At 37.7% G+C, this 27,775-nt stretch overlaps 1 protein-coding gene and 2 non-coding genes across 8 annotated transcripts; all 3 read right to left on the bottom strand.

Annotated features, from left to right (window-relative positions):
- Positions 1-685: 685 nt before the first annotated feature.
- CCNB1IP1 (cyclin B1 interacting protein 1) lies at positions 686-27,603 on the bottom strand. 6 transcript variants are annotated; one of them, XM_042989306.1, is made up of 8 exons: positions 27,581-27,603; positions 24,365-24,489; positions 20,314-20,407; positions 14,421-14,497; positions 14,122-14,180; positions 11,090-11,422; positions 3,932-4,265; positions 686-1,676 (listed from the first exon to the last, which is right to left on the bottom strand). In XM_042989306.1, the coding sequence occupies exons 6-8, from the start codon at positions 11,384-11,386 to the stop codon at positions 1,474-1,476; spliced, it is 834 nt and encodes a 277-aa protein (XP_042845240.1). In that variant the 5' UTR covers positions 11,387-11,422; positions 14,122-14,180; positions 14,421-14,497; positions 20,314-20,407; positions 24,365-24,489; positions 27,581-27,603; the 3' UTR covers positions 686-1,473. The 6 variants fall into 6 exon arrangements, with proteins under 6 accessions (XP_042845240.1, XP_042845237.1, XP_015397197.2 ...); XM_042989303.1 differs by having other exon boundaries at positions 14,122-14,270; XM_015541711.2 differs by lacking the exons at positions 20,314-20,407; positions 24,365-24,489; positions 27,581-27,603 and adding an exon at positions 14,589-14,626 and having other exon boundaries at positions 14,122-14,270.
- Positions 17,981-18,127, bottom strand: LOC122239986. The gene has a single exon (XR_006219371.1). It is a non-coding gene; the product is annotated as a small nucleolar RNA SNORA79 (small nucleolar RNA).
- On the bottom strand, positions 20,052-20,128 carry LOC122239993. The gene has a single exon (XR_006219377.1). It is a non-coding gene; the product is annotated as a small nucleolar RNA SNORD126 (small nucleolar RNA).
- Positions 27,604-27,775: the final 172 nt, after the last annotated feature.

Below are 27,775 nucleotides of genomic sequence, written 5' to 3' on the forward strand. Positions count from 1 at the left end.
TTTAATTTTTTTTTTAACGTTTTTTATTTATTTTTGAGACAGAGAGAGACAGAGCATGAACGGGGGAGGGGCAAAGAGAGAGGGAGACACAGATTCGGAAGCAGGCTCCAGGCTCCGAGCCATCAGCCCAGAGCCCAACGCGGGGCTCAAACTCACGGACCGGGAGATCATGACCTGAGCTGAAGTCGGACGCTTAACCGACTGAGCCACCCAGGAGCCCCAATGTTTATTTATTTTTGAGAGACAGAGCATGAGCAGAGGAAGGACAGAGAGAGAGGAAGACACAGAATCCGAAAGAGGCTCCAGGCTGAAGCCCCACGCGGGGCTCCAACCCATGAACCGTGAGATCGTGACCTGAGCCAAATGAAGTCAGATGTTTAACCAACTGAGCCACCCAGGGCACCCCTTAGCTCCACATTTTAATGTTTATTTATTTTGGGGACAGAGACAGAGCGCGAGTAGGGGAGGGGCAGAGAGAGAGGGAGACACAGAATCTGAAGCAAGCTCCAGGTTCTGAGCTGTTAACACAGAGTCCGATGTGGGGCTCCAACCCACGAACCATGAGATCATGACCCAAGCAGAAGTCGGTCACTTAACCGACTGAGCCACCCAGGTGCCCCCACATTTTAAATAAGTAATCTGTGATAGTAGTCAGAAATGCTATTTAATAAAGGAAAACAAGGAATAAATCTTTAAAAGTATTTTAATTAATATAATCTCTTGAGATCAATAATATATTGTTTAAATTTTCTGCGTAAGTAGGCCCAAGGCAACTGCTGGCAAAAGGGTAAAGAAAAAGTAATTTCATTTTAAAATAAATGCCAAAAATCAACTTTACAAAATAACTTTATCAATATGAATCATTTTAAAAAAGAAATATAAGACTTCATATATATGCATCAAATTGTACTCTCATTCACTGACATGAACACACCTCCACAAACTAACACAAGGGCAAATAAATAAATATATACAAATAGATATACATGGCCAAATAACGAGCTACAGATTCACCTGCCATTTCCAGAGACCAAAATCTTCTTATAAATACACTGGCAAACACAGCAAAATACCAATATAAAGGAACACATATATACATATATGCATAAATGCCAGAACCCAAAGTGACATGTAGACATATACCACAGTGCTTATATACAAATACATCATAAATAAGCATGTAGTCCAGAAAGAAAACAAATGGTGATCCACAAAACAGTCAAAAATATTATACCCTTTTCATTGCTGGTGAAAACTTAACAGTTCACAATAAAATTGAGTTTAATATAATGCTCATGTCTTAAATAATGGAAACAGAAAAAGAAACTAGACTCTAAAGCCATTCCTACAGACACTGAGTCTCTCATAAAAATATAACAGCACAATGATGGGGACTCCTACCCTAACTAGAATAAAGGTAATTTGCTAAATGAGACCACTGAAAGTGATAAGAGAAACATTGTGTAAAATGAGCTAAATTCTTTTCACTTTAAAGGCCCTGCTAGAGATTTGCTGCTGCTCTACTTCACGACCTGGGGAGGCAAAACTAAAAAAGCTGTTGCTGGGTTCAGGTGCTGTGGGAGAAGCCACAAAAAATGGTCTGAACTGAAAATCTCCATCTCCACCACCCCGATTTCGAACTGGTGTACTGTCCAAAGGAAACTTGGAGTTGTTCCCTAGGAAAAAAATAAGGGGAAAACTTAAGTATCCATTTGCTTACAGATCTTTAGGAACAAAAAGACAAAATTCATTTAATAAATATTTTAGCAGAATCAATTCCTATGAGACAGTAAAATATAAACTTAATATTGGATAGAGAAAAGGGTTATGATGGCTCCTACTCCCTCCCCCAACCACAGTATATACTATACCTTCTGCTGTGATGCACTTTCCAGTAGCTATGAACTCATCACCAAAAGTAATTTTACAGTGAAATGTTTTTAGTATAGCCAGAATTTACAATTCATAATTTCATTCATTATCTATGTAATCTACTTCAAAGGAATAGTGTGTGTGTGTGTGTGTGTGTGTGTGTGTGTGTGCGCGCGCGCATGCACGCACGCGTGTGTATAAAGCCTTTTGTCCCAGGTTCTTTAAGAATAATTTTATTTATTTACTTACTTTTATTTTATTTTTGAGAAAGAGAGAGTGCACCTAGCAAGGGGGGTACATACAGAGGGAGAGAGAGAATCTTCAGCATGCTCATCTGGTGAGGAGCCCAATGCAGGGCTCAATCTCACAACCATAAGATCATGACCTGACCCAAAATCAAGAGTCCGACGCTTAACTGACTGAGCCACCAGGAGCCTCTAGAATAAAATTTTTTTAAAATACTGCCATAAACAGGAAATATATATCAACTATGAAAAACTGGCACATACTCACAGTCCAAGATTAGAATAACATTAAAAAAAAAAATCAGACAATAGATCTGATTAAATAAACATTTAACAACTTCCACTGAACCATTCTTTGGCTTCTACAAGTTTTAAATGGAGTATGTAACTAAAAGAGAATGCTGACTATAAACATGCTTCAAGCCAACAGCTGTAACAAGAGATAAAAGTAGAAAGGTTAAGGGGCACCTGGGTGGCTCAGTCAGTGAAGCGTCCAACTTCGGCTCAGGTCATGATCTCACAGCTTGTGAGTTCAAGCCCCACATCGGGCTCTGTGCTGACAGCTCAGAGCCTGGAGCCTACTTCAGACGGTGTGTCCCTCTCTCTGCCCCTCCCCTGCTTGCACTCTGTCTCTCACTCTCTCTCTCTCTTTATCAAAAATAAATTAAAAAAAAAAAAGTTAAAAAAAAAAAAGGTTAAGTGTGCATATAAAGTGAAACAGGAAAGAACTGATGAATATAAAGAAATCAACAAAAATATGGATTGTAACAAGGAAAAAATATCTATAATGTTAATATACAATAACACTAAATTATAATTATGATTAACTGAAATTTAAGCAAAAACTTGTTTTTGCTTCAATTCTTATATCTGATATTCTTCACCTTATTACTTCCTGCCTTTTCTAGGACATCTCTTCCCCTACTAAATGTTTTTCCTCAGGCTGTAATTCAAAAAACATGTATTTAGGAAATTAAGCACATGAAACTTCACTTTTTTACATTCCAAAACTAATTTATACTAATAGCATAGCAAAAATCACTTGGATTCTATTACATCAAGAATAGTATAAAGAGAACTCAGGAAGAGACAGGAGTTTCATTGTATCTGTCAAGGCACCTAACAAGCAGAAAAGAACTGGTAACTTCCTAGATTGTGCACTTCCAGAAAGCAGGAATCCTATCTGCATAATCCTTATATTTTCATTGCCTAGGATTATGTCTAGCAGACTAGTACATGAAGTATGTTTGATAAATACTTGATGAATGAACAAAAGCAAACCAACAATAACTTAAGTACTGTGCAATCAGTATTGCCATGTGAAAGAAAATGAAACATGGACTTCTTGAGGATAGGAAATGGTTGAGTGTGGGCTCTGAAGATAGTTCTGTAACTTAACTAATTTACTGAAACTTTCTGTGCCTCAGTTTTCTCATCTGTAAAATAAGGGTAATAACTACTTCACAAAGTTTTAAAAATAAAATGAATATATGTAATATTATAACAGTATCTAGTCCTTAGTAAGGAATCAAAAACTGGCAACTAATATTACTGCAAGGAAACAGCTTTTCACTTAAAGTATCAATTTGCAAACTATTTTGAAGAGATTTACTGTTTACAATGAAGATGTAACTTAACCACAAGCAAATAAAAATAAATAAAAGCAAAGATGTACATGTTTAGACCTGGATAAGGAATCTGGAACCTATCACCACTCTAGGCCTTTGGAGTCTCCACTGACTTTCTAGAACTGTGCAGAACATAATGTGAAAGATTTAAAGAACAGTTATTGGATATTATATGTCCTTTCTTACCTAATGGAAAGCCAAAAACACCAGATTGTGCAACCATGGATGGTTCCAGCATACTTTCTTGGTTAGCAATCGTGATGTTTCGCAGCCTAAGGCTATCATACAGGCCTTGGAGCTTTTGATACTGACGATTTCGCTCCATAAGTTTCTCAGAGATGTCACTGAACTTTTTCTTATATTCTTCTAGCACTTTCTTCATGGAGGTGACTTCCCCCTTCATAGAGGTCAATTCTACATCCTTACTCTGTATTTGCTGAGTGTATATCTTCTCCATCTGTTTCAGATGGCCCTCAGCCTTGCTGAAATTGTATTCTTGATAGAGACGCTCCTGATGTACCTGCCCCGAGAGAAAAGGAGATTTTTAAGGTAATAAGTACAAAGTTATATATCATAAAACTTTACACAAAAAGATTTACACCAGGACATTACTAATTTAACATTTAGAACCAGATTAAGAACAAACTAGATGTACAATTGGATGGTTACTATAGAAAATAATACACCATGTCACTAAACGCATAAGAAAAAACTCTGGAGGAATATTCTCAAACTGCTACCATTATACCAACAAAAGTATCTATCTAACCCTGAAAAGTGACATGTAGTCTTAGTATTTTTAAAAAATATGAATGTCATATTTCAAGTAATCCATAATATGGAGAACAGATAAGATAGTCTCCAATTATCCCTGTCTCCTTGTACTTAGATTGTCTCTTACAATGTGGGCAGAAGCTGTGACAAGAATACAGGTAAAATGAAAAGATGCTGCTTGACATTACATAAGACTATAAAGTCGGCCTTAGCACACTCTCTTGCTGGCTTTGTAAAAGCAAGTAGCCATGTTGCAAAGGCCAAGGCAAGTAATTGAGTACAGCCTTTGAGCAACAGCCAGCACAATACTGAGGTCATAATGAATCTAAACATAAGACTGTACACAACCTTCACAAAAATTAACTCAAAATGGATCACAGAACTAATGTAAACACAAAACTATAAGATTCCTATAAGATAACAGAGGAGAAAATCTAAATGATCTTGGGTTTAATGGTGACTTTTTAGATGCAACACAAAAAGGCACAATCTGTGAAAGAAAGAACTGATGAGCTAGATTTCATTAAAGTTGAAAATTTCTGCTCTGCAAAAGACAATGTCAAGAGAATGAAAAGACAAGCCATAGACTGAGAGAAAATATCTGGGGGCACCTAGGTGGCTTGGTCAGTTAAGCATCCAACTTCGGCTCAGGTCATGATCTCATGGTTTATAAGTTTGAGCCCCCTTCGGATGCTGTCTCCCTCTCTCTCTGCCCCCCCACGGTTTCTCTCTCAAAGAAAAAGGAAAAAAAAAAAAAAAAGACATGATAAGTCTGTTATCCAAAACATACAAAGAACTCTTAGAACTCAACAATAAATAATCCAACTTAAAAAATCAGTCACAGGGGCGGGCACCTGGGTGGCTCAGTCAGTTGAGCAGCTGACTTAAGTTCATGTCATGATCTTGCAGTTTGTGAGTTCGAGCCCTTGCATCAGGCTTTGTGCTGACAGCTCGGAGCCTGGAGCCTGTTTCTGATTCTTGTCTCCCTCTGCCTCTCACCTGCTCACACTCTGTCTCTCTCTGTCTCAAAAATGCATAAACATTAAAAACTTAAAAAAAAAAAAAAAAGTCACAAACCTTAATAGACATTTCACCAAAGAAAATAAACAGATGTGAAGTAAGCATATGAAAAGATATCCCGACAAAGCTGTAATCATCAAGACAGCATGGTACTGGCACAAGAACAGACACTCAGATCAATGTTACAGAACAGAGAACCCAGAAATGGACCCACAAACATATGGCCAACTCATCTTTGACAAAGCAGGAAAGAATATCCAATGGAATAAAGACAGTCTCTTCAGCAAGTGGTGCTGGGAAACTGGACAGCGACGTGCAGAAGAATGAACCTGGATGGACCACTTTCTTACACTATACACAAAAATAAACTCAAAATGGATGAAAGACCTCAATGTAAGACAGGAAGCCATCAAAATCCTTGAGGAGAAAGAAGACACAAACCTCTTTGATCTTGGCCGCAGCAACTTCTTACTCAACACGTCTCCAGAAGCAAGGGAAACAAAAGCAAAAATGAACTACTAGGACCTCATCAAAATAAAAAGCTTCTGCACAGTGAAGGAAACAATCAGCAAAACTAAATGGCAACCGACAGAATGGGAGAAGCTTTTTCCAAATGACATATCAGATAAAGGGTTAATATCCAAAATCTATAAAGAACTGATCAAACTCAACACTCAAAAATCAAATAATCCAGTGAAGAAATAGGCAAAAGACATGAATAGACACTTCTCCAAGGAAGATATCCAGATGGCCAACCGACACATGAAAAAATGCTCAACATCACTCATCATCAGGGAAATACAAATCAAAACCACAATGAGATACCACCTTACACCTGTCAGAATGGCTAACATGAACAACTCAGGCAACAACAGATGTTGGCGAGGATGTGGAGAAAGAGGATCTCTTTTGCATTGTTGGTGGCAATGCAAGCTGGTGCAGCCACTCTGGAAAACAGTATGGAGGTGCCTCAAAAAACTAAAGATAGAAATACCTACGACCCAGCAATTGCACTACTAGTCATGTATCCAAGGGATACAGGTGTGCTGTTTCAAAGGGACACATGCACCCCCATGTTTATAGCAGCACTATCAACAATAGCCAAAGTATGGAAAGAGCCCAAATGTCCATCGATGGATGAATGGATAAAGATGTGGTATACATATATACACAATGGAGTATTACTCAGCAATCAAAAAGAATGAAATCTTACCATTTGCAACTACGTGAATGGAACTGGAGGGTATTATGCTAAGTGAAATTAGTCAGGCAGAGAAAGACAGATATATGACTTCACTCACATGAGGACATTAAGACACAAAACAGATGAACAGAAGGAAAGGGAAACAAAAATAATATAAAAACAGGGAGGGGGACAAAGCAGAAGAGACTCATAAATATGGAGAACAAACTGAGGGTTACTGGAGGGGTTGTAGGAGGGGGGATGGGCTAAATGGGTAACGGGCATTAAGGAATCTGCTCCTGAAATCATTGTTGCACTATATGCTAATTTGGATGTAAATTTTAAAAAATAAAATTAAAAAAAAGAAAAGATATCCCATATCATGTTATCAGGTAAATGCAAATTAAAATGACATACTACTACACACCTATTAGAATGGCCCAAATCCAGAACACTGATAACTAGCAAGGATGTGGAGCAAAAGGAACTCTCCTTCATTGATGGTAGGAATGCAAAGTTACAGCCATTTTGGAAGACAGATTTCTTATAAGACAGCAGTTTCTTATAAAACCAAACATACTCTTACTATACAATCCAGAAATCATGCTCTTTGGTATTTATCCAAAGGAACTGAAAACATGTCTTGCACACAAATGTTTATAGCAGCTTTATTCATTATTACCAACACTTGTAAGCAACCAAATTGTCCTTCAGAAGTGAGTGGATAAATAAACTGTGTAAAATCTAACAACAGAATAGTATTAACATTAAAAGGATATGAACTATCAAGACATGAAAAAAAGAGAAAATTTAAATGACTATTACTAAGTTAAAGAAGCCAATGGAGCACCTGGGTGGCTCAGTCGGTTAAGCGTCAGACTTCAGCTCAGGTCATGATCTCACGGTCTGTGAGTTCGAGCCCTGCGTCGGGCTCTATGCCAACAGCTCAAAGCCCGGAGCCTGCTTCAGCTTCTGTGTCTCCCTCTCTGCCTCTCCCCCCCTCACACTCTGCCTCTGTCGATCTATGAAAAATGAATAAACCTTAAAAAATTAAAAAAAAAAAAAAAAGAAGCCAATGAAAAAGACTACAAACTGTAGGATTCCAACTGTGTGACAGTCTGAAAAAGGCAAAACTATGGAAATAGTAAAAAGATCAGTGGTTGCCAGGGGTTAGAGGAAAGGAGGGATAAAGTTGGTGCACAGATTTTTAGAGCAGTGAAACTACTCTGGATATTATCATGGTGCATATAAGTCATTATACATTTGTCCAAATTCACAGCATATATATAGCACAGAGAGAACCCTAATGTAAACTATGGACTATGGATGATAGTGACATGTCAATGTAGGTCCATCATTTAAAACAAATGTACCATCGCGGTGGCAGATATTGATAATGGAGGACTATACATGTATCGAAGACAACAAATATATGGGAAATCTCTCCATCTTCCTCTTAATTGTGCTATAAACCTAAAACTGCTTTAAAAATAAAGTCCCTTCGGGGCATCTGGAGGACTCAGTCAGGTAAGCGCCCGAGTTCAGCTCAGGTCATGATCTCATGGTCTGTGAGTTCGAGCCCCATATCAGGCTCTGTGCTGACAGCTCAGAGCCTGGGGCCTGCTTCAGATTCTGTGTCTCCCTCTCTTTGCCCCTCCCCGACTCACACCTCTGTCTCTCTTTCTCTCAAAAGCAAATAAACATTAAAAAATTTAAAAAATAAAATAAAGAATAAAATCCTTTTAAAAAACAAAAAATATGGCCCTCAGTTTCACATGCCACTAGGAAGTGAATGCTGCCAGAGCATGAGCTTGGAAGCAGATCTTTCCTCAGTTGGCCATACTGTAGCCCCTGTCAACACCTTGATTATAGTTTTGAGAATCTGAGCAGAGTCTATGCTTGAACTCTTGACCTATACAAACTGAGATAATAAACATGTTGTTTTAAGCCACTAAATTTGTTGATTAAGCCATTAAGTTTGTTACACATATACAACTACTATATACAGACACAAATTTTAGCTTATCTTTGGATTCACTATCCTTTATATATTGACAAGAATGAAATATGACCACTCACCTCTAAATTTTTTTTTAATTTGCCCATTCAATATAGCGTGATGTAACTCCACCAAGTCTGGGTTACCAGTCCCTTCTATGTAGTCCCACAGCACTCTGTACTTTCCTTATAATGTACACATTACAATTATAAATGTCTGGGGTTTTTTAATCTTTATCACCACTAAACCGTAGCCTTCTTGAAACTCATACATTTTGTTCATTACTGTATACTCAGTACCTAAGAAGGTGCATGAAATATAAATGTTTCCAGAAAATACTTGTTGAATAACTAAATAGGAAAAAAAAAATTTATTTCTGACTACCTTACTCATTCACTGCTTTCTACCATATTTGAAAAGATGAAAACAGTAACACATTCATGTTCAATCAGTACTATCCCCCAAATAGGAATCCACTTTAAGATATAGTGTCTATTCATTCAGTCAATAAATATTTACTGAGACTTAAGACCAGTAACTATGATGGTCACTCAGGACCCAGAGATAAAGTATCAAAACTTGACATAAAGAACTCTCCCAACTAGAAGACATGAACAAGTATGCAGATAATTATAATACCATATAAATAATACAATAAAAGTACACATAAGATACAGGAGCATATAAGAGGGATGCCTTACCCAGAAAAATATAATGAAAGGATTAACTTGTTGACAAGCAAAATCTTTAAAAAGCATTATAAATGTATATGCAAGATATACAATATACTCAAGGACACGATTAAAGTTCTCCACAGGAAAGTCTTTCTAAGAAGGTACCAGAAATCATGAGTTAAGGATGTGAACTTGGTAATAAGGATGCTCATCACAGTGGTTTTAATAAACTAGAAAAAAATTATGAGACATTTCTATTATATCAAAAAAAAAAGACTAATAAAAGATAAATAAAAAAAGAGATAATATCTTGCAATATCTGAATTACATACATATAAAGAATTCTTGTAGTACCTGGGTGGTTCAGTCAGTTGGGCATCTGACTTCAGCTCAGGTCATGATCTCACAGTTTGTGAGTTCAAGCCCCACGTTGGGCTCTGTGCTGACAGCCCAGAGACTGGAGCCTGCTTCAGATTCTATGTCTCCCTCTCTCTGCTCCTCCCCCACTCATGCTATGTCTCTCTTTCAAAAATGCATAAACATTAAAAAAGAGAGAGAGAATTCTTACAAATCAATAGGGAAAAAACCTACAGCAAGTGAAATAAGCAAACTAAAACAGGCAATTGATAAAAATACATGAAAACATACAAGAAAATGTTTTCAGCTAACTGTCATCTAAGAAGTGCATATTTAAACAAGATTTTACTCTACTCATTATCTAATTGGTGAGTAGAAATATGAACAATCAGGCACCCTCATACATTTAAGGGACACAAAATGTCCTAACTGGAGGACAATTTTAAAATACTGCAATTTGGGGAGCACTTGGCTGGTTCAGTCGGTAAAGCATGCAACTCTTGATCTCAGGGTTGTGAGTTTAAGCCTCACATTGAGCAGAGAGATTACTTAAAAATAAAATCTTTTAAAAGTTAAATTAATTAACTGCAATTTTTAGAACTTTGAAATATGTATTCATCCACTTTCAGGAATTTAATATTAGCAAATAATTAAATACGTGAATTTGATAAGAATGCTCATCACATTTTTTTATAACTTGGAAGTAATTTATGATACAACTATTAAAATTATGATTATAAAATAACTAATTTAAAAATACTAAAATATTCTAGTAATCATAATATATTGTCAGCTTTAACTGATATTATCCTACTTTGGGACAAAAAATATATATATGTAAAACATATTTATGCACAAAAAAAGTCCAGTAATACACAAAAATATCAACAATGATCTCCAAGTTATGGAATTATGGGTGATTTTTTTATTTTCTTCCCTTTGGATTTCCAAAAGTAAACATATGACCTTTTTAAATTTTTTTTAGTGTTTATTTATTTTTGGGAGAGAGACAGAGACAGAGCGTGAGCAGGGGTGGGGCAGAGAGAGAGGGAGACACAGAAACCCAAGCAGGCTCCAGGCTCCCAGCAGTCAGCACAGAGCTGACGTGAGACTCAAACCAACAAACCACAAAATCATGACCTGTGCCAAAGCTGGATGCTTAACCAACTGAGCCACTCAGGGACCCCTAAACATATTACTTTTGAAAAAAAAATTATTAAAAAGAAAGTTTTCTATATATTCACAAAAAATAAATACAAACACAATGAAGGAAAAACATTAGAAGATTCCACATGCCTCCAATCATACTGTCCAGAAAAACTAGCCTAAGCACTAACCTGATACGTCCAGAAGGCCAGTGCACGGGAGCTGATGTCCAACACAATCTCTGGTCGAAGTCCTGCCAATACCATGGCTTTATATTCCTCTGATGGACTGAGTTCTGTGCGGACAATGTCTAGCTTTCCAGAAAGGGTACTGTTGCAGGCAGGGCAGATAGCTGGTGAACGACTAAACTCACCACTGCCATGCTGATCACAGAAGATGTGAGAGCAGGCAGTGACCCACGCATAACCAGAGAGTTTGAGACGACACTTGCGATAATTACAAAGCAGCATGTCTTCACACAAAGACATAATAGAAAGTGAGGTCTCCAGATGCTGAAAAGAATCCTAATAAAGGGTAAATGAAAAGGCCAAATAAGTCAACTTTTAGTGAAAATGAAATAAATAGTAAATAAACAGACCATGTTTTCATTTAATTACGATAAAATAATGTATTTTATTGTTTTTGTAATTATTATCAATGTTACATTGATTTCACTCAATATTAACTGTGTTCTTTTGTGTAAACCGCTAGAAAGTCCATGAAAAAGAATTTTAAAGAAACAAATTAAAGACACTAGTGGTCCAAATCTTACTAAAGCCAAAAATAGTATGTACGTAGAAAATAAAGTTTAGGAACATTTTGCAAAGTACAAACAAATAAAAGTTAATTACGCCCTTCGCCATTCCTCAATACCTAAATAAAAAAGCCAAATTTATGACCGTCCATAGTTTGCTAGCATATTTTAGTATCACTTCTCACACCTGGCAGACTTAAGTCCAGGCACTGATTTCAACCATTCTTTAGTGCAAAGTGTCTTTTAAGTTACATTTTTAGGTTTTTCACAATACATGGACTTCTCAGATTCTTTACCTGCATTGCCTTAACTAAAAAGCCGGTAGTAATCTGCTAGTATTAAAATAATTTAACTCGTCCAAGCAAATGACTATTATGAAACCTGAACAACTGTATAAAAGCTGCTTTATCATCAAACAATTCCTTGCAAACAAATTGCAAGGATAGCATTCAATATTAATACAAATACTATTGAAGGCTATCCTTGCAATTTTTTTTAAATGTAAAACTAAATAAATACTTTTAGGTTACTTTTCAATATAGCGTCCACTCTCACTGGAGTTTTACTAACCAAGACTGGACAGCAATATTGTGGATATATCAAAATCATATACTGTAAGAAATAATTGTGACACATCAATTATACACCAAGGAAAAATGTTCACATTTATCAACCGAAAAATTCTGTCAAGAATGTTGCCTCAGTCACAGGGGTCGACGAGCACGCTCTGACACCTTTATCCCCAAAGTACCCGCTGAGGTAGGCTCCAAAGGTAAATGGCACCTTGCAGCCGGAGTTATAAGGCTTATTTTACCTTCAGCAGGGTTAATAGGCATGGGGCGAGCAGAAAAGCTGGGACGTTTCGAACCAGAGCCTTCTCGGGCAAAGCGAGGGGAGCGGCTAATTCCCAATTTTCCCTGACTGGGGGAATAAAGCCAATTTAGTGAGCTGTCCAAGTTACCGAGGGCCAAATTTTTGAGAATTAGACTCACAGAAACTTCACTCTGGAGTTGTTGGCCTGCTTCCTGCGGTCTACGGAGAAAATAATAATACAAATAAAATATCTAACCTGAGGCGCCCAGATAAAGCGCGGGAAAACACCGTTGCCGCCACAATTCCACAACTACTGTAGGGAGGGCTCGCCCTGCAGCTCTTACTACATCTGAGAGCGCACGCGCGGGGTTGCCCCGGAGCCTGCCGGGTACTGGGCACAGGGCTTCATACGGCTCGGGATCCTGGGACCGGTCAGGCTGTGGCACCCAGACTTGGTTGGGTACGTATTCCCGGTGCAGGCGCATATCAGGCGCTGTGAGGGTGCGAGTCTCACGTAGTGTGGTCTAGGTTTCCCGCTTGGGAGCCCAATGGATACAGCCATTGAGTTCCCTTCACTGCCCTCGAATGGCAGAAGAGTTAACATCCTAGCCCTCCTGGGTGTAACAGCTGAGGTCAGTCTCCCCAGGTAACAGCAGGCAGGGGGGCGAGAGGCAGTTGAGAAGCTAACAGAACCTCTGAGTACACAGGCGTGTTTGTCCTAGAAACACTTGGGGATGACAGGCTGGGCAGCACATACTTCCTAAGTAGGAAAAAGTCCCGGAAATGTGATGCCCGTAATTGGATAGCTATCACCTCCACATTCTAGTTCTGCCATTTTACTTTTTATCCATCTTGGTACAGGGATCCTTATAGCTTTCACATATCTTCTAGATACATTTAAAAATAGAACTTTTCCTTAGTTTATGATGTTACCAACATTTATTACAGGGCCTGAAATGAAGGGAGAGGATCAGGGGTCACAGCTTTTTTGAGGTGATCTACCTGTGTGCTCTCCTGGACCTACTTTTAATTATTTAAATGTTTGTGCCTGTTTTACCCTAATGCTGTCACCTGCCAATTTCTTTTCTGTTCTGTGTAACCTGCGTGGTCTTCTGCTCAATCTATAGAAGCCTATTGGAATTCATATTAGAAACTAAGCTGAAGAGGGCTTGAGGGGTCCTCAGAATACAAGCCTTAATGCTGTCTTTTGCAGCCACCTGTCCGCATAATGTGTAGTAACAGATACTACACAATGGACACCAAAGCCCTGTAAACCCCTTTATGGGTTGTAAATCTCTAATACTAACCCTTTCTTCTTCAAACAAAACCTATCCTAATTACACAACTTTTGGCTAGTTTTCTGTCTACTTCCAACTTGTTCACAGTAATTAGAAAGGGTCCTCTTGGCCTTTATATACATTTCCTAAAATGTCGTCTGAGAGTTTACAGTGGTAACTTAATTCTGGTGTACAAACTGGATTCAAACAAAAGTGGGTGTTCATGTGTAAACCCCTAACATCTCTTTTGCATATCTGAGCAGTTTATGCATTTCCTGATTTTAATTATGCCAAATATACTACAAAAGTGTAGAATCTAAAGTTAGAAAACACAAAGCATTCAAATCCAACCAATACCTAACTTTGTGATCTAACTTACCTTTGTACTGCAACATGATCTCTTCCTGCTTCTTCATCAAGACCATTGATTCCCCAAACCTTAGGGTTTCAAAACTAAGTCAGTTTCAAAGTCAGTCTCAAATTTCCTCTAGAGTCAGTTTCACATTTCCAACCCATTTGGCTAAAAGCCTGTAAGAATAATATACATATTATGTGGGTGTGTATGTGTGTGTATGTATACTTTTTTTTGCCAACATTTTGCCGGATAGAATAAAAAGGGGCAGGGGGCTACAAAGACTTAGTATCCCAGTTATCTGGAACACCAGGAACTGAACTAACCTCCTTCTTAGTGGCATTGTGTCCTCTTGTTATGGCAAACCTTTCACTGCCTTCACTGGCTCTTTTCTGGAGGGCTCCTGGGGAGGAGATTACTAAAATCAATCAAGGCTGAGATACAGAGACCCATCCACCAAACAGAACTTTTTAAAATACTGGTTTTTGGGGTACCTGGATGGCTCAATTAAGCATCAGACTTCAGCTCAGGCCATCATCTCCCGGTTTGTGAGTTTGAGCCCCAGATCAGGCTCTCTGCTGACCTCTCAGAGCGTGGCGCCTGCTTTGGATTCTGTGTCTGCCTCTCCCCCACTCATACTCTGTCCCTCTCTCTCAAAAATAAACATTAAATTTTTTTTTAAATATTGGTTTTTATTATTAAATATCAAGCATACAAAAAATGTGACAAATGACCATCATGCAGCTTTAATAAACTGAAATCTTTCTCACATTTGATTTTCTTTTAAATGAAGTAACATATTATAAATATAACTGAAGCCTCCCCATTTTCTTCTACCTCTCCAGAGGTAAACAAGCCAGATTTTGGTATTTATCATTCTCATGCATGCTTTTATACTTTTAGTATATATGTATATATCAATCTTGTTTTGCATGTCCTTAAACTACTAAAATCTTATTTTGCATGTCCTAAAACTACTTATCATAGTATGCATCACTTTGCTATTTTATTAACTGTTTTTGACATGTAGTCATGTTAATACACATACCTTTCACTAATTCATTTTAACAGCCAAATTCTAAAAATTTACCACAGTTTATCCATTCTTCTAATGGACATTTCTTCCAGGTTTTTAAAATTAAAAACAATACTTCAATAAAACTTTCTATACATGTCTTCTTGAATACACATGCCAAGAATTCCTATAGAACATAATACCCAGAGACTGGATTTGTGTATAATCAACTTCAAATAAATTTCACTACCACCAGCAAAAACGAGAGCACACTGCTTCAGACTCAGCAACATATGCAAGTGTCATTTTTCTGGTTTTGTTTTCATTTTTGCCCTTATGATGGCAGTAAAATGGCATCTCAATGTTTTAACATGCCAATTCTTTGATTATTAGTGAGATTAAGCATCTTTTCAGGTGACTGACTACTCAGAGATCCTCATCTGTGAATTACTCATTCATATCCTTTGATCATTTCTATATTTCTTTGGAGTCCTTTGTTGATTACATGGTATGTAAACCTAAGTTTTAATTTTACTATATACGAATTTATCAATCTTTCCTTTTGGTGCTTAAGTCTATTCCAATGTCATCATATTCCTTGTTTTTCTATAGGTTTAAAGTTTTGCTTTTCATTTATAGATGTTTGATCCATTCTTCCTAATATAAGGATCTGGATAAACTCTATAATTTGTGCTTACGCATTATTTATACCATTTAATTACAGATTATCTTCACGTTTCAAAAATGATTTTTTTATCATAAAGTTTGATATTGATCTTGGGTAGATATTAAGTATCTATCAGCTATACGGAGTATATACCACATTGCTCTAAAAATTTCAAAATAGTAATCTCTCCTGTTATCATTGAATCTTAGAATGTTAGCATGATCTACTCTAAACTAATTTGATACTTATATTCATTTTAATGGAAGAATCCTAATCTAAAAATTAGATTTCAAATTCTAACAAGTTATTATAGTGACATATCATTTCTGTAATTCTAGTATGAGTATTAAATCCCATTTCAAATCACAGGGATAAGTACTAGACTTCCAATACCTGAATTTGTATGTTATATCCCTTGCAAGTAAAATATATCCTCAGGGATATAAATATACTATGTAGGGCAAAAAATTCTTTACAGTATAATTTAGCCAAAACAATTATAAGTATTTCAACATTAACTATAAAGCAGAAATAATGACTTTTTAACCATACCTGAGTGCTCTGTAAAACTTAAATCAATGATAAATGTCCAATTAAGGCTATAAATAAAATGCTCATAATAAAAGATATCCTATTAAATATCAGTAAGCTTTTGGGGTGCCTGGGTGGCTCAGTCGGTTAAGACTTCAATCGACTTCATCTCAGGTCATAATCTCATGGTTCGAGTTCAAGCCCTGCACTGGACTCTATACTGTCAGCTCAGAGCCCACTTTGGACCTTCTTTCCCCCTCTCTCTCCCCCTTTGCTGCTGGTTCTCTCTCAGAAAAATAAATAAACATACATACATACATAAATATAAGCTTTTATATAATTATTCCTCAAACCCAGTTTGTTTTGGCAGCCATTCTTCATTGACCCTTAAAGGATCAAGCATCATAATCAAAGTAATCTCTACACCCAGCTTGGGTCTTGAACTCACGACACTAAGATCAAGAGCAGCATGCTCTACCAATAAGCCAGCCAGGCACCCCAAGTATTAAGACTTTTAGGTAGACTCACTGGTACCCAGATGTACCTATATATACAATGTACCTATATATACATTTTTCATCAGAGGCAAAATTTAAGTCCCAATTATTACATGTAAATGTCTTGCCAAAATGCCATTAAAAAGGGTGCCATTTTCCAGGAACTTAAAAAAATATCTAATGGAGGTTTCACTTCACATATTTTTGAGTATCTACTCTAAGCCAGGCATTACAGATAAGGAAGTTTTCCTGCTTTCATGGAGTTTACAATCTAGCAAAGAATCTAAGAATGATGAAAGAAAATATTTTACTCTTCCTGCCTCTTACATTTTTGCAAGGTTTTTTTAACTAATTTTCTTGCATTTCTTTTAAAAAAATTTTGTTAATGTTTATTTTTGAGAGAGAGACAGAGCATGAGTGGGGGAGGGGCAGAGAGCGAGGGGGACACATAATCCGAAGCAGGTCTCAGGTTCTGAGCTGTTGGCACAGAGCCCAATGCAGGTCTCGAACTCACGGACCTCGAGCTCATGACCTGAGCTGAAATCGGATGCTTAACCAACTGAGCCACCAGACACCCTGCAAGTTGATTCTATAAACCCTTTCTGAGGAGAAAAGTCTGTTTCCATCTTTAATTTCCATCTACTTTCATGTTGTGAAGAAAAATACATTTTTTAAAAATGTTTATTTATTCTTTGAGAGAGAGAGAGCACAAGCAGGGGAGGAGCAGAGAAAAACACACAGAATCCAAAGCAGGCTCCAGCCTCTGAGCTATCAGCACAGAGCCCAATGCAGGGCTCATAAACCGTGAGATCATGACCTGAGGTGAAGTCAGACGCTTAACTGACTGAGCCACCCAGGTACCCCGAAAAATACATTTTTAATACTAACCTAAAATGTGTAAGCAACCACTCGGTAGAAAATTGATCAGTAGAAACTCATCAGTACAAAATGATTAAACAACTTAAAATGTAAACATGAATGACTTCAGTTATTGTTTCAGAAACTCTCAATTTACTAAACCACTTTCTTTCATAGCCCTAGGTCAGTGCTATTCAAATACTATTGCAGTCAAAGGATTGTCAATAAACTTACACATCCTTATGTTTTAATGTTAGTTTTGTTTTATTTTTCAATCACAGGTACATTGTCTTAACCTAGAATCACCACCTGCTTTGTAATTGTTTGACTCCGCAAAAATCAGAAGACACTAACGGACGGCCAACCCATCCCCATGGTGCCCTGAGTGAAAACAAGTCAGCTTGGATATATGATGGACTAAAATCTCACTACCTAAGCTCTAAGCAGTGAGAGGAACAGCCATCAAAATTTATCTCCAACCACTTTAATAAATGTTTTAAGAATGTTTTAATGTTTAAGAATGTTTTAATAAATGTTTTAAGAAACATTTATAAAAATAAAGATATTAAGTCATTCTTTTTTTTTCAAGTCAGTCTTAATAGGAATCACTACATCTAAATTTTTAAAAAGTCAATTAAGAGCTAAATGAACCATCAAGTATCATCTGCTCCAGCTAAGACAAAATGAGGAATAGGATGATAAATAACTCTGTGCCAAAACAAGATCAATCAACTAAAGAAATGTTATTGGAACAGTCACATAGAGATACACACTAGTCCTGATTATCATACTTACTACCATAATTCTAGAACTTTAAATTAGGTTTTGTGTGCTGGAGGTAAAGATGTCAGAAACCACCAGGTAGAATAGTTTAAGATAAATATGCACATGGACTTTGATGATAAAACAGCTAATATCTAGGGGCACCTGGGTGGCTCAGTCGGTTAAGTGCCCAGCTTTGGCTCAGGTCATGATCTCATGGTTCATGGGTTGGAGCCCCACATCGGGCTCTATGCTGACAACTCAGAGCCTAGAGCCTGCTTCAGATTATGTGTCTCCCTCCTTCTCTGCCCCTCCCCCATTTGCACTGTCTCTATCTGAATCATAAACATCAATAAAAAAAAAAAAAACAGATAATATCTATTGAACAATCACGATATGCTTAAGCAGTGTTCTAAGCCCACAAATTTATTATCTGATCTTCAAAGTGACATACTATTCTTTTGAATCTGGCACTATTATTCTCATAAGATATTAAGACACTGAGATGTTAACAAACTTGCCAAGGTTACATAGCTGTTAAGTGACAAAGGATTGGTTTGAACTCAGTCTCACTCCAGAATCTATGCATAATATACTATGCTACCTCAACATCTTTGACCTTTTAAAAAATTAAATCTGTAGCAACTTAGCAGCTGGTCACGAAGCCACAAAGTTGAATTTTCAAAGATTCATATGTCTGTCAAAGCTTCTCAGCTTCAACATAAGCCTTACCACAAAAAAAAAAATGTCATCATCTGTTGTATATCCAGGACTTACAACACCCAAGAATTCCAAGCTGGGAAAGAAGTCAGACTCAGATCTAGTTTTGGTCTCCTGAAACGTCATTGCTGCAAAAAGACATAGCCAAAGCTGAAAGCTATCTCAAGTACTAATGTTACTTTGGATTATTTGCATTTCCTGTATTTCTCCCTCAGATGTACCCCATTCTCTGCTGAAGCATGCAGGCACAGATAAAAAGAATAGAAGCCTGTTCTGTGTAGGTTCAATTAATACAATACATGAATATAATAAAGTCAGAAAACACAGGGTAACAGGATCACCCTTAGAATCCAATTCTAGAAACAATAATCCCTAGTATTGAGTATATCCTTTCATAAAATTTCTGAAGTAAACATAAGTATATGAAAATATTTAAGCATAAAAGGGATTAGGCACACTGCTCTATAACTTGTTTTTAACTCAATGTATCTTGAATATCCTTCCATTTCAAAAAAGGTAAACCTGTATCAGAACTTTTAAGTGACTATTTAGTGTTGCATTTTATGATCCTGACAAAATTGACTGAACCAACTCTGAAATCCTCTTAATCTTATATATAAATTAATAAAATAGTGATTAGTTAAAAACCGCCAAGTAAAGTGGGTGATAGAATTATACCAGTTATCAGTGCTTTTTCTGTAGTGTTTGAATGTTTACACTGAGGAAGATTCTTGACCCTGGTTCTATCTATCTCAAAAAGATATCACAAAAGGTCAAAGCACACAACAAAGTATTGTAGTGTCAGATCTGTAATTCAAAGATTTAAGATTTACCTGGGACTGGGGGGCTAGATCCCAGTAAGAATTCCAAGAAGCAGAATTCAACTCCAGGTGTTTGCCCTAGCTTTAGTCTGCTCAGAGCATGTGTTTAATCAGGGTGATCAGCTGAAACACGGACTTAACATGCATTTCATCATGGCAAACTGTAGGTGACTGATGAAGGGCAAACCACCACAGGCTCCCCGTCTCTAAACTAGGAGGACACTCTTAAGGTTAGAACTAAGGTTTTTTCAAACTACCAAATTCCAGCCACTAAGGACACTGAGCCCCAAAACTTAGTAGATGATTAGAAATCCAAATCAAGTAAAAAGACTTTTCTTTTACACTTACCTCTGGTATCAAATCCATCAGCTTCTATCTAGAAATTAGTTGAACCACACGATCTACCAACTACCTGCATATCATCTTTCCAAATGCATCATCTCTGAAAAATAAAGAGTAAATAATAAAGGTTATGATTACAGGACTTGAATGCATACCAGCCTACTCCCAAGCCACATCTCTATAGCCTCAAGGAAAATTAACCTCAAGGGAAACCATTCTTTGTATCAATCTCCAACCAGTAATATAAATTGACCCATCTATTTGGAGAATGAATGGCATGAAATGCCCAAATGCCCAAACTCAGTATCACATTAGGACAGGACTTCTTACACAAGCTCAGATTCTTGTATAAATTTAAAAGTTTGGGTAAAACTGTACAATAAGTTTAACCAAACTCCAAAAGTTACATGTCCAGAGTCTCACAATAAGAGAACAGTATGGAAAAGGAAGGAGCCATGTGCTGGCTGCAACCAGAGCTTTGCAGTTATGAGAACAAATTCAGTGAGATGGGGCATAAATGACATGGGTTACTGCCAACCTTTCCAAGTCCACAGGGTGTTCAACTACAGACAATACTTGTAACCAGTCATTAGATTCACAAAATCCTTTAAAAAAAAAAAAAAAAAAGAAAGAAAGAAAAAATAAGGAAAGGAAAAAAGGGCACCTGAGTGGCTCAGTTAGTTAAGTATCTGACTTCAGTTCAGGTCATGATCTCACGGTTTGTGAGTTCAAGTCCCGTGTCAGGCTCTGTGCTGACAGCTCGGAGCCTAGAGCCTGCTTCAGATTCTGTGTCTCCCTCTTTCTCTGCCCTTACCCTGCTCATGCTCTGTCTGTCTCTCTCTCTATCTCTCTCTCAAAAATGAACAAATTTTTTTTAATAAAAAGAAAAAAGAAGGAAAGAGCCAGGAACTCATAAAATAAATAAGGTAATCTCGGGCCCATGGCTTACTCAGTCAGTAGAACATGGAACTTGATCTCAAGGTTTGAGTTCAAGCCCCACATTGGGCATGGAGCATACTTAAAAAAAGAGAGAGAGAGAGAAGGTAATCCAAAATAGTTAACTTTTTTTTCAAAGCATGTTTCAATTTCATGAGACAATGCTGATTGTATTTAACGTTTACTTTTGGTAAAAATTTATCACAACAAACTAAAGAAAACTTTCCTGACATAGCAAAATTGAATTAGCATCATTTAGAACCCAAGGCAGCCACAAGATGGCAATATAAGAAAGCATAATTTCCTCTTCCAAGGCTCCAGTGTAATCTAACTTTCAGGTGAAAGCCTAGACACAAAGCTCATCACTGCAGGCAATCTTCAGACTATTCCCTATTATTAACTAGAAAGTTTCTTGTATTATTATATTTAATGATAATCTAAAACTTACTAAAACTATTATATTTTTATTATGTTCCTTTTCATACAACAATGTGAAGATTTTAAAATCCATAACCTCAGATACAATCTAGTTAGAAATACAAGACTGATGCAGATTAATGTCCATGGGAAGTACCAAAAAGTGGTATAGCAAGGATTCTTAAAAATAAGAATCATTGGTCAGGGTGCCTGGGTGGCTCAGTCGATTGAACGTCTGGCTTCAGCTCAGGTCATGATCTTGCGGTCTGTGAGTTTGAGCCCCGCGTCGGGCTCTGTGCTGATAGCGCAGAGCCTGGAGTCTACTTTGGATTCTGTGTCTCCCTCTCTCTCTGCCCCTCCCCCACTCATGCTCTGTCTCTCTCTGGGTCAAAAATAAACATTTAAAAAAGTTAAAAAAAAATAAATAAGAATCATTGGTCATAGTAGTCTTCATGAAGAAAAAAGTTATGTATCTTGAATGAGCCTTAAAATAATACCATATTGTATATTTGGAAGTTGCTAAGAGATCTTAAAAGTTCTCATCATAGGGTGCCTGGGTGCCTCAGTTAATTAAGTGTCCAACTCTTGATTTGAGCTCAGGTCATGATCACAGTTTGAGTTCGAGCCTAGCATTGGGCTCTGCATTGACAGCACAGAGCCTTGCTTGTGAGTCTCCATCTCTCTGCCCCTCCCCCACTCACACTCTGCCTCTCTCAAAATAGATAAACTTAAAAGGGGCGCCTGGGTGGCTTAGTTGGTTAAGTACCCGACTTCAGCTCAGGTCATGATACCAAGGTTGGTGAGCTCAAGCCCCACATCAGGGCTCTGTGCTGACAGCTCAGAGCCTGGAGCCTGCTTCAGATTCTGTGTCTCCCTCTCTCTCTCTCTGACCCTCCCCACGCTCATGTTCTGTCTCTCTCTCTCTCTCTGTCTCCCAAAAATAAAATAACATTAAAAAAAATTAAATAATTCTCATCACAAGAAAAAAATTGCACTACCCAACAGGTAACACCACATACAGCTGTTAAATTTTAAATTAAATTCCTCAGTCACATTTTAATTGCTCAATAACCACGTGTGGCTAATGGTTACCATGCAGAATACAAATATAGAACACTTCCATCACAGAAAATTCTGTTGGATAGCAGTGCCTTAAAGGATGGGTATGACTAAAATAAGGTGACAGAAAGGGAAGTAGTATCTAACATTCTTAAAAATTCCTATTATCTGGGGTCACCTGGGTGGCTCAATAGGTTAAGCATCCAACTCTTGATTTCAGCTCAGGTCTTGATCTGATGGTTCCTGGGTTCAAGACCCATGTGAGGTTCCACACTGATAGTGCGAAGCATGCTTGGCATTCTCACTCTCTACCTACCCATCCCCTTCCCCTCTTGTGCATACACAGGTACACTCACTCTCTAAATAAATTTTTTTAATGTCTATTCATTTATTTTAAGAGAGTGAGAGAGCACGAGTGGGGGAGGGGCAGATCGTGAAAGGAGAGAGAAAATCCCAAGCAAGCTCCCCAATGTCAGCACAGACCCCAACAATGGGCTCGATCCCAAGAACCATGAGCGCATGACCTGAGCCGAAATCAAGAGCCAGAGGCTTAACCCAGGCACCCCACAAAATAAATAAGCTTAAAACAAATTCCTATTCTGTCAGAAACTTTAAAAATCATTTCACTCAAACTTTATTATCCCATATTTATTGTTAAATTTGAGGCTTAGAGAAATTAAATTAACTAGCTACTAAGAGCTATTAAGACCTAAGATTTAGGGACACCTGGGTGGCTGTCAGTTAAGCCTCCAGACATTTGATTTCGGCTCCAGTCATGATCTCAAGAGTTCTGAGATCGAGCCCCACATCAGGCTCTGCAAGATGATGTGGAGCCTGCTTGCGATTCTCTCTGACCCTCCCCCCCTAAAATAAGTACATAAACATTTTTTTTTTAAAGAGGATTTAAATTCAGTTCTGTCCACTTCACCATGCTTCTTCCTACAAGAAATAGGAAGCAGAGTTACAGAAGATGGTTGGTTTTAGCATATGAGAATGACATACTGGCTCAGTAGGTCAGAAAGAAACTGAGGTGGTTTAAGTACCTGAGAGATATAATCAAAGTGTTATTTTACTCCCATCTGACAGTTGAATAACACTTTAATTATTTAAGGCTGTTTTCAGATGACCAGCATATTAGATTAACTAAGGGAACATAAGTAATAAGACATGAAGTGCAAGGTTTCTACAGTTCTACCAATGGCATTCTACCAATGAAGGCCATTTCATAATTACTAAGCATTTAGGGAAGTCAAGTAAATATTTTATAAATACCCCATAAACTACCAATGACCCACTCATTTTGTCCCCTGTGAGAAGTAAAAGCTTCTAAGTACTGGTATTCATGGCCAAAACATACATTTTATGTATGGGAACAGATGCTTCATGAAAACCTGATATAAACTACAAACTGATAATACCAAATCTGAGGCTTCTAAGATGACAATTGCCTATTCAGTTCCATGCCAATTACTCAATGCCCACTGTGTGCCTAGGATTATGGGATACAACAGTAATTTAAAGAACCTATCTTTCTGAGATAGAAAAGACACATATTCATGGGACACAGAGAACACTTTAAGGCATTATCTTAGTCAAAGTTCCAAGTACTTGCTTTATGGTCCCATCAGCCTTTAACCATTCCTACCGAGAATGTCCAAATCCAAGCCCACTTGATTGATGTTACAGATGATTTCACAGTGCTACTTCTGGGCTGGCACATAGGCTTTTGAAGACCCAGGCCTGCATTCCTCCATGGATTCCATCTTCAACCTGAAGCAAAAGGAAAACACAAAATTCTGCATAGGAATTAAATGCTACACTGTCACTTGGCATAGTTCTCTTTTAGAGATAGCTCTGTAAGGCACTACTATCAGAAAAGATTCCAAGTTTTGTTTCTCACTCACTGTCAGCTATTTTAGCCCAAAATACCAATGGTTTTAACCTCAGTGCAAGCAGAATCCACTCAGAGCATATATAAAAGTGAGGAGCTCAGAAACACAGACGGGCCATGCAGCTCATACCAAAAGACAACTATTTCACCAGGGTCACAAATGAAATACTACCTGAGGGCTTTGGATCACAACATCAGGAAAGAATAACTTGAAATCAGAATACAACAGGCAGTAAAAGTCTACTCTGTTAACTTGATGTTTTATCTATTCCATTAATACTTTGCCTATCTCAGAATTTACAAAGCCCTTTCTATATATTGACTCATTTTGCAAATATAGGTCATCTCCATCTTATAGGTCTGTAAGCATGGTTTGGAGACTAATGGCAGGCACCTTTGTGGTTAACATAATGGATTTTTTTTTTTTTTAATTTTGAGACTCTTCAAATTTTATTTTTTTTACGTTTATTTATTTTTGAGAGAAGGAGAGAGACAGAGCATGAGTGGGGGAGGGACAGAGAAAGAGGGAGACACAGAATCGGAAGCAGGCTCCAGGCTCTGAGCGCTCAGCTCAGAGCCCGACGCGGGGCTTGAACTCACAGACTGTGAGATCATGACCTGAGCCGAAGTCGGATGCTTAACCGACGGAGCCACCCAGGCGCCCCCATAATGGATTTTGAAGTCAGACAAAACTGGAGCTTGACTCCCCCACCTATTTGCAACTTTTCTAAGCCTTGGTTTCCCTTTCTGCAAAATGAGGACAAATACCACCCACCTCTTAGGGCTGTTGTGAAGATTAAATGAGGTAAAATAAACATAAAATACTTTGCACAGTAGCTGACGTGCAACTAAATTGTTTAATATGTTGTTTCTATTAAGTGTCCAAGCTCAACCAGCTAATGAGTAGGAATGGGGATATTCTGCCTAAAAATTTCACTTTCACAATATCTTGAAGCCCAGAAAGTCACTCCCTAATGGGAGTGACACATCCCTAATAAGTCCACTTTCAAATCCAAGATACTCCTAACTGGAAAACTAGAGGTTTCACAAGACATGATCTTAGCCTTTTATGACTTAAAAAAAAATAAATAAAAAAGCTTTGGTGGAATTCCCAGAAGCTTTTGTTTTGCATATTTTCATCCCAAAAAAACATTTGTTTTCCCTAACTTAATGCTAAAATATGAGTTTACTCACTCAACACTGTTATTTCAGGAAGATATCCAGCATGCATTCTGCTAAGTAAACACTGGAAACATGCTCCTCCTGCCCATGTGGTTTCTCTGGTTCATGTTGCCATTCCTTCTCAACATTAAATGTGTTCACAGCAAAATAAACCATCCCTTAAACTGAAGTGGGCAAAGATCCATTCACATAAAAGCCATCAGCGTGGTTTTGCTTTTGATAAAAAATCCTTTATTGCTCAATCAGGACATTTATGGTGTTGGTTGGTTTCCAGTTATCACCGTGTACAAAATAAATATAAGTAACAGGAAGCAGTGCATGTTTAGAGTCCTTATAAACTATATCAAACCCAACTGAACTGTGGCATGTGACAACTGACTTATATACAAGGTTATTCATTTTGGGGTAAACAACAAGACTGTAAACTACCTAAATGTTCACCAATAAAGCTTAAATTATGGTATGCACATACATTAGATTACTGTGTAACCATCATAAAGAATATGGATGTTCTTTATTCATTTGGAAATCTCAAGTGGGAAAAGATACATGGTAGAGTATGTAAGAGGGGAGGGTAAAATACATATATTTGCCTATACTTATATAAAATATCTCAGAAAGTATACATAAGAAACTGTTAATGCTGTTACTGGGTAGAGAAATTAGGCGATGTAGGAGACTTCATGATACACGCTTTGATCCCTTTTTAATTTAACCATGTAACTATTACTTTCCAAAAAAATAACATTAATTTAACAATAAAGTGTAAGAATTATAAGGATTTTGAGAAATCTACAACATTCTATTACTACATTCCATCCACTAGTTTATTTCTTTCACATCTTCTGCCTGGAAGAATAATGAACACATACATTGTATTCAAACTAATGTATATCAAGGAGGAAAAAAAAAAAAGGGAATCCATTTACACTCAAAGTCACCAGGCAAGACTTTTTATAAGAAAAAATATATCCAAAATAAATTTACTGCTTACTTCTAGAAGGTATATAACATTTATTATAATGCCTGGCCTTCGTATATTTTGATTTTCAACAGCGGGGCCTCATAGTGGTCCACTGAGTTACCCAAGGTCACTGGAGGAGTAAACTGTAATGCTAGAATTTGATTTGGGCTTGTCCCGAGCTAAGGCCCCTGATTTTTTCTTTAGTAGTTCTTAGGCTTTTTAGGGCACCCTCACTACAGTGGCGACATTAAAATTGGGAGCTCCTCTGAGGGCTCACTAAAATCATCTAACTTCAGAGTTTGCTGCCTAGGCTCACTAAGAAAGCTATAATGAATGCTCTGAGCAAAGACCAGGGAAAAAACAACGTTCGCTACAGCTCCCACAAACCCAGTGAGGGCCTGGGCTCTACAGACACGAGAGAAAATGTACTAGTCTGAACCTCTTCCCAAGGTCTACCCTCCGGCCAGGGAGATCTAAGTCAAAACAGCATCAGAATAGTAACAATACCTTCCCCTCCAAGCAAAAGGAATCCAGGTATTTTCCAGGAACACGGGGACTCTGTACATGAAGCAGAGTCCGTTGTTTCTGGGTCACCAGGTCTCGGGGAAGGAAGGCAGACCCAGTGCTGCAGAGGCCCACGTGGAAATAAGCCAGGCAGAGCATTTCACTGCCTTCTCCCAATCTCCACACAGCCGAAATTAATCGCCTTGTGACTCACACACACTCTAATGTTTGCTTGAAAAAAAGGCCTGCCATCAGGATACAGGGCTCAAATGGAAAAGAAATTCAGAACAATCAGGGAGCAAAATTAAGTGCATACTCACCAGCCCACCACCAAAACGGAGAGACTAAGTGGAGAGACAGGAAGTGGCTTTGAGAAGTGGCCTCAGAGTCTGATTGGCTAATGAGTTAAAAGCAGGGTCCCTCCTCCTTTACCTTAAAAGGTACCGAAATGATACAACCCCCCCCCCCCTTCACCTACTTGTGTCTTTATAGAACAGTGATGCTACTTGCACTAT

This window comes from Panthera tigris, chromosome B3, assembly GCF_018350195.1.
Source record: "Panthera tigris isolate Pti1 chromosome B3, P.tigris_Pti1_mat1.1, whole genome shotgun sequence".
NCBI lineage: Eukaryota > Metazoa > Chordata > Mammalia > Carnivora > Felidae > Panthera > Panthera tigris.

Bases quoted from the DNA above. Each gene is read 5' to 3' on its own strand.
- CCNB1IP1 (XM_042989306.1), bottom strand. From the start codon at position 11,386: ATGTCTTTGTGTGAAGACATGCTGCTTTGTAATTATCGCAAGTGTCGT. The intron at 4,266-11,089 runs GTTAGTGCTTAG...CTCTCGGGGCAG, and splicing joins TGGCCTTCTGGACGTATCAG to GTACATCAGGAGCGTCTCTA. The intron at 1,677-3,931 runs GTAAGAAAGGAC...TTTTTTTCCTAG, and splicing joins TGTTTTTGGCTTTCCATTAG to GGAACAACTCCAAGTTTCCT.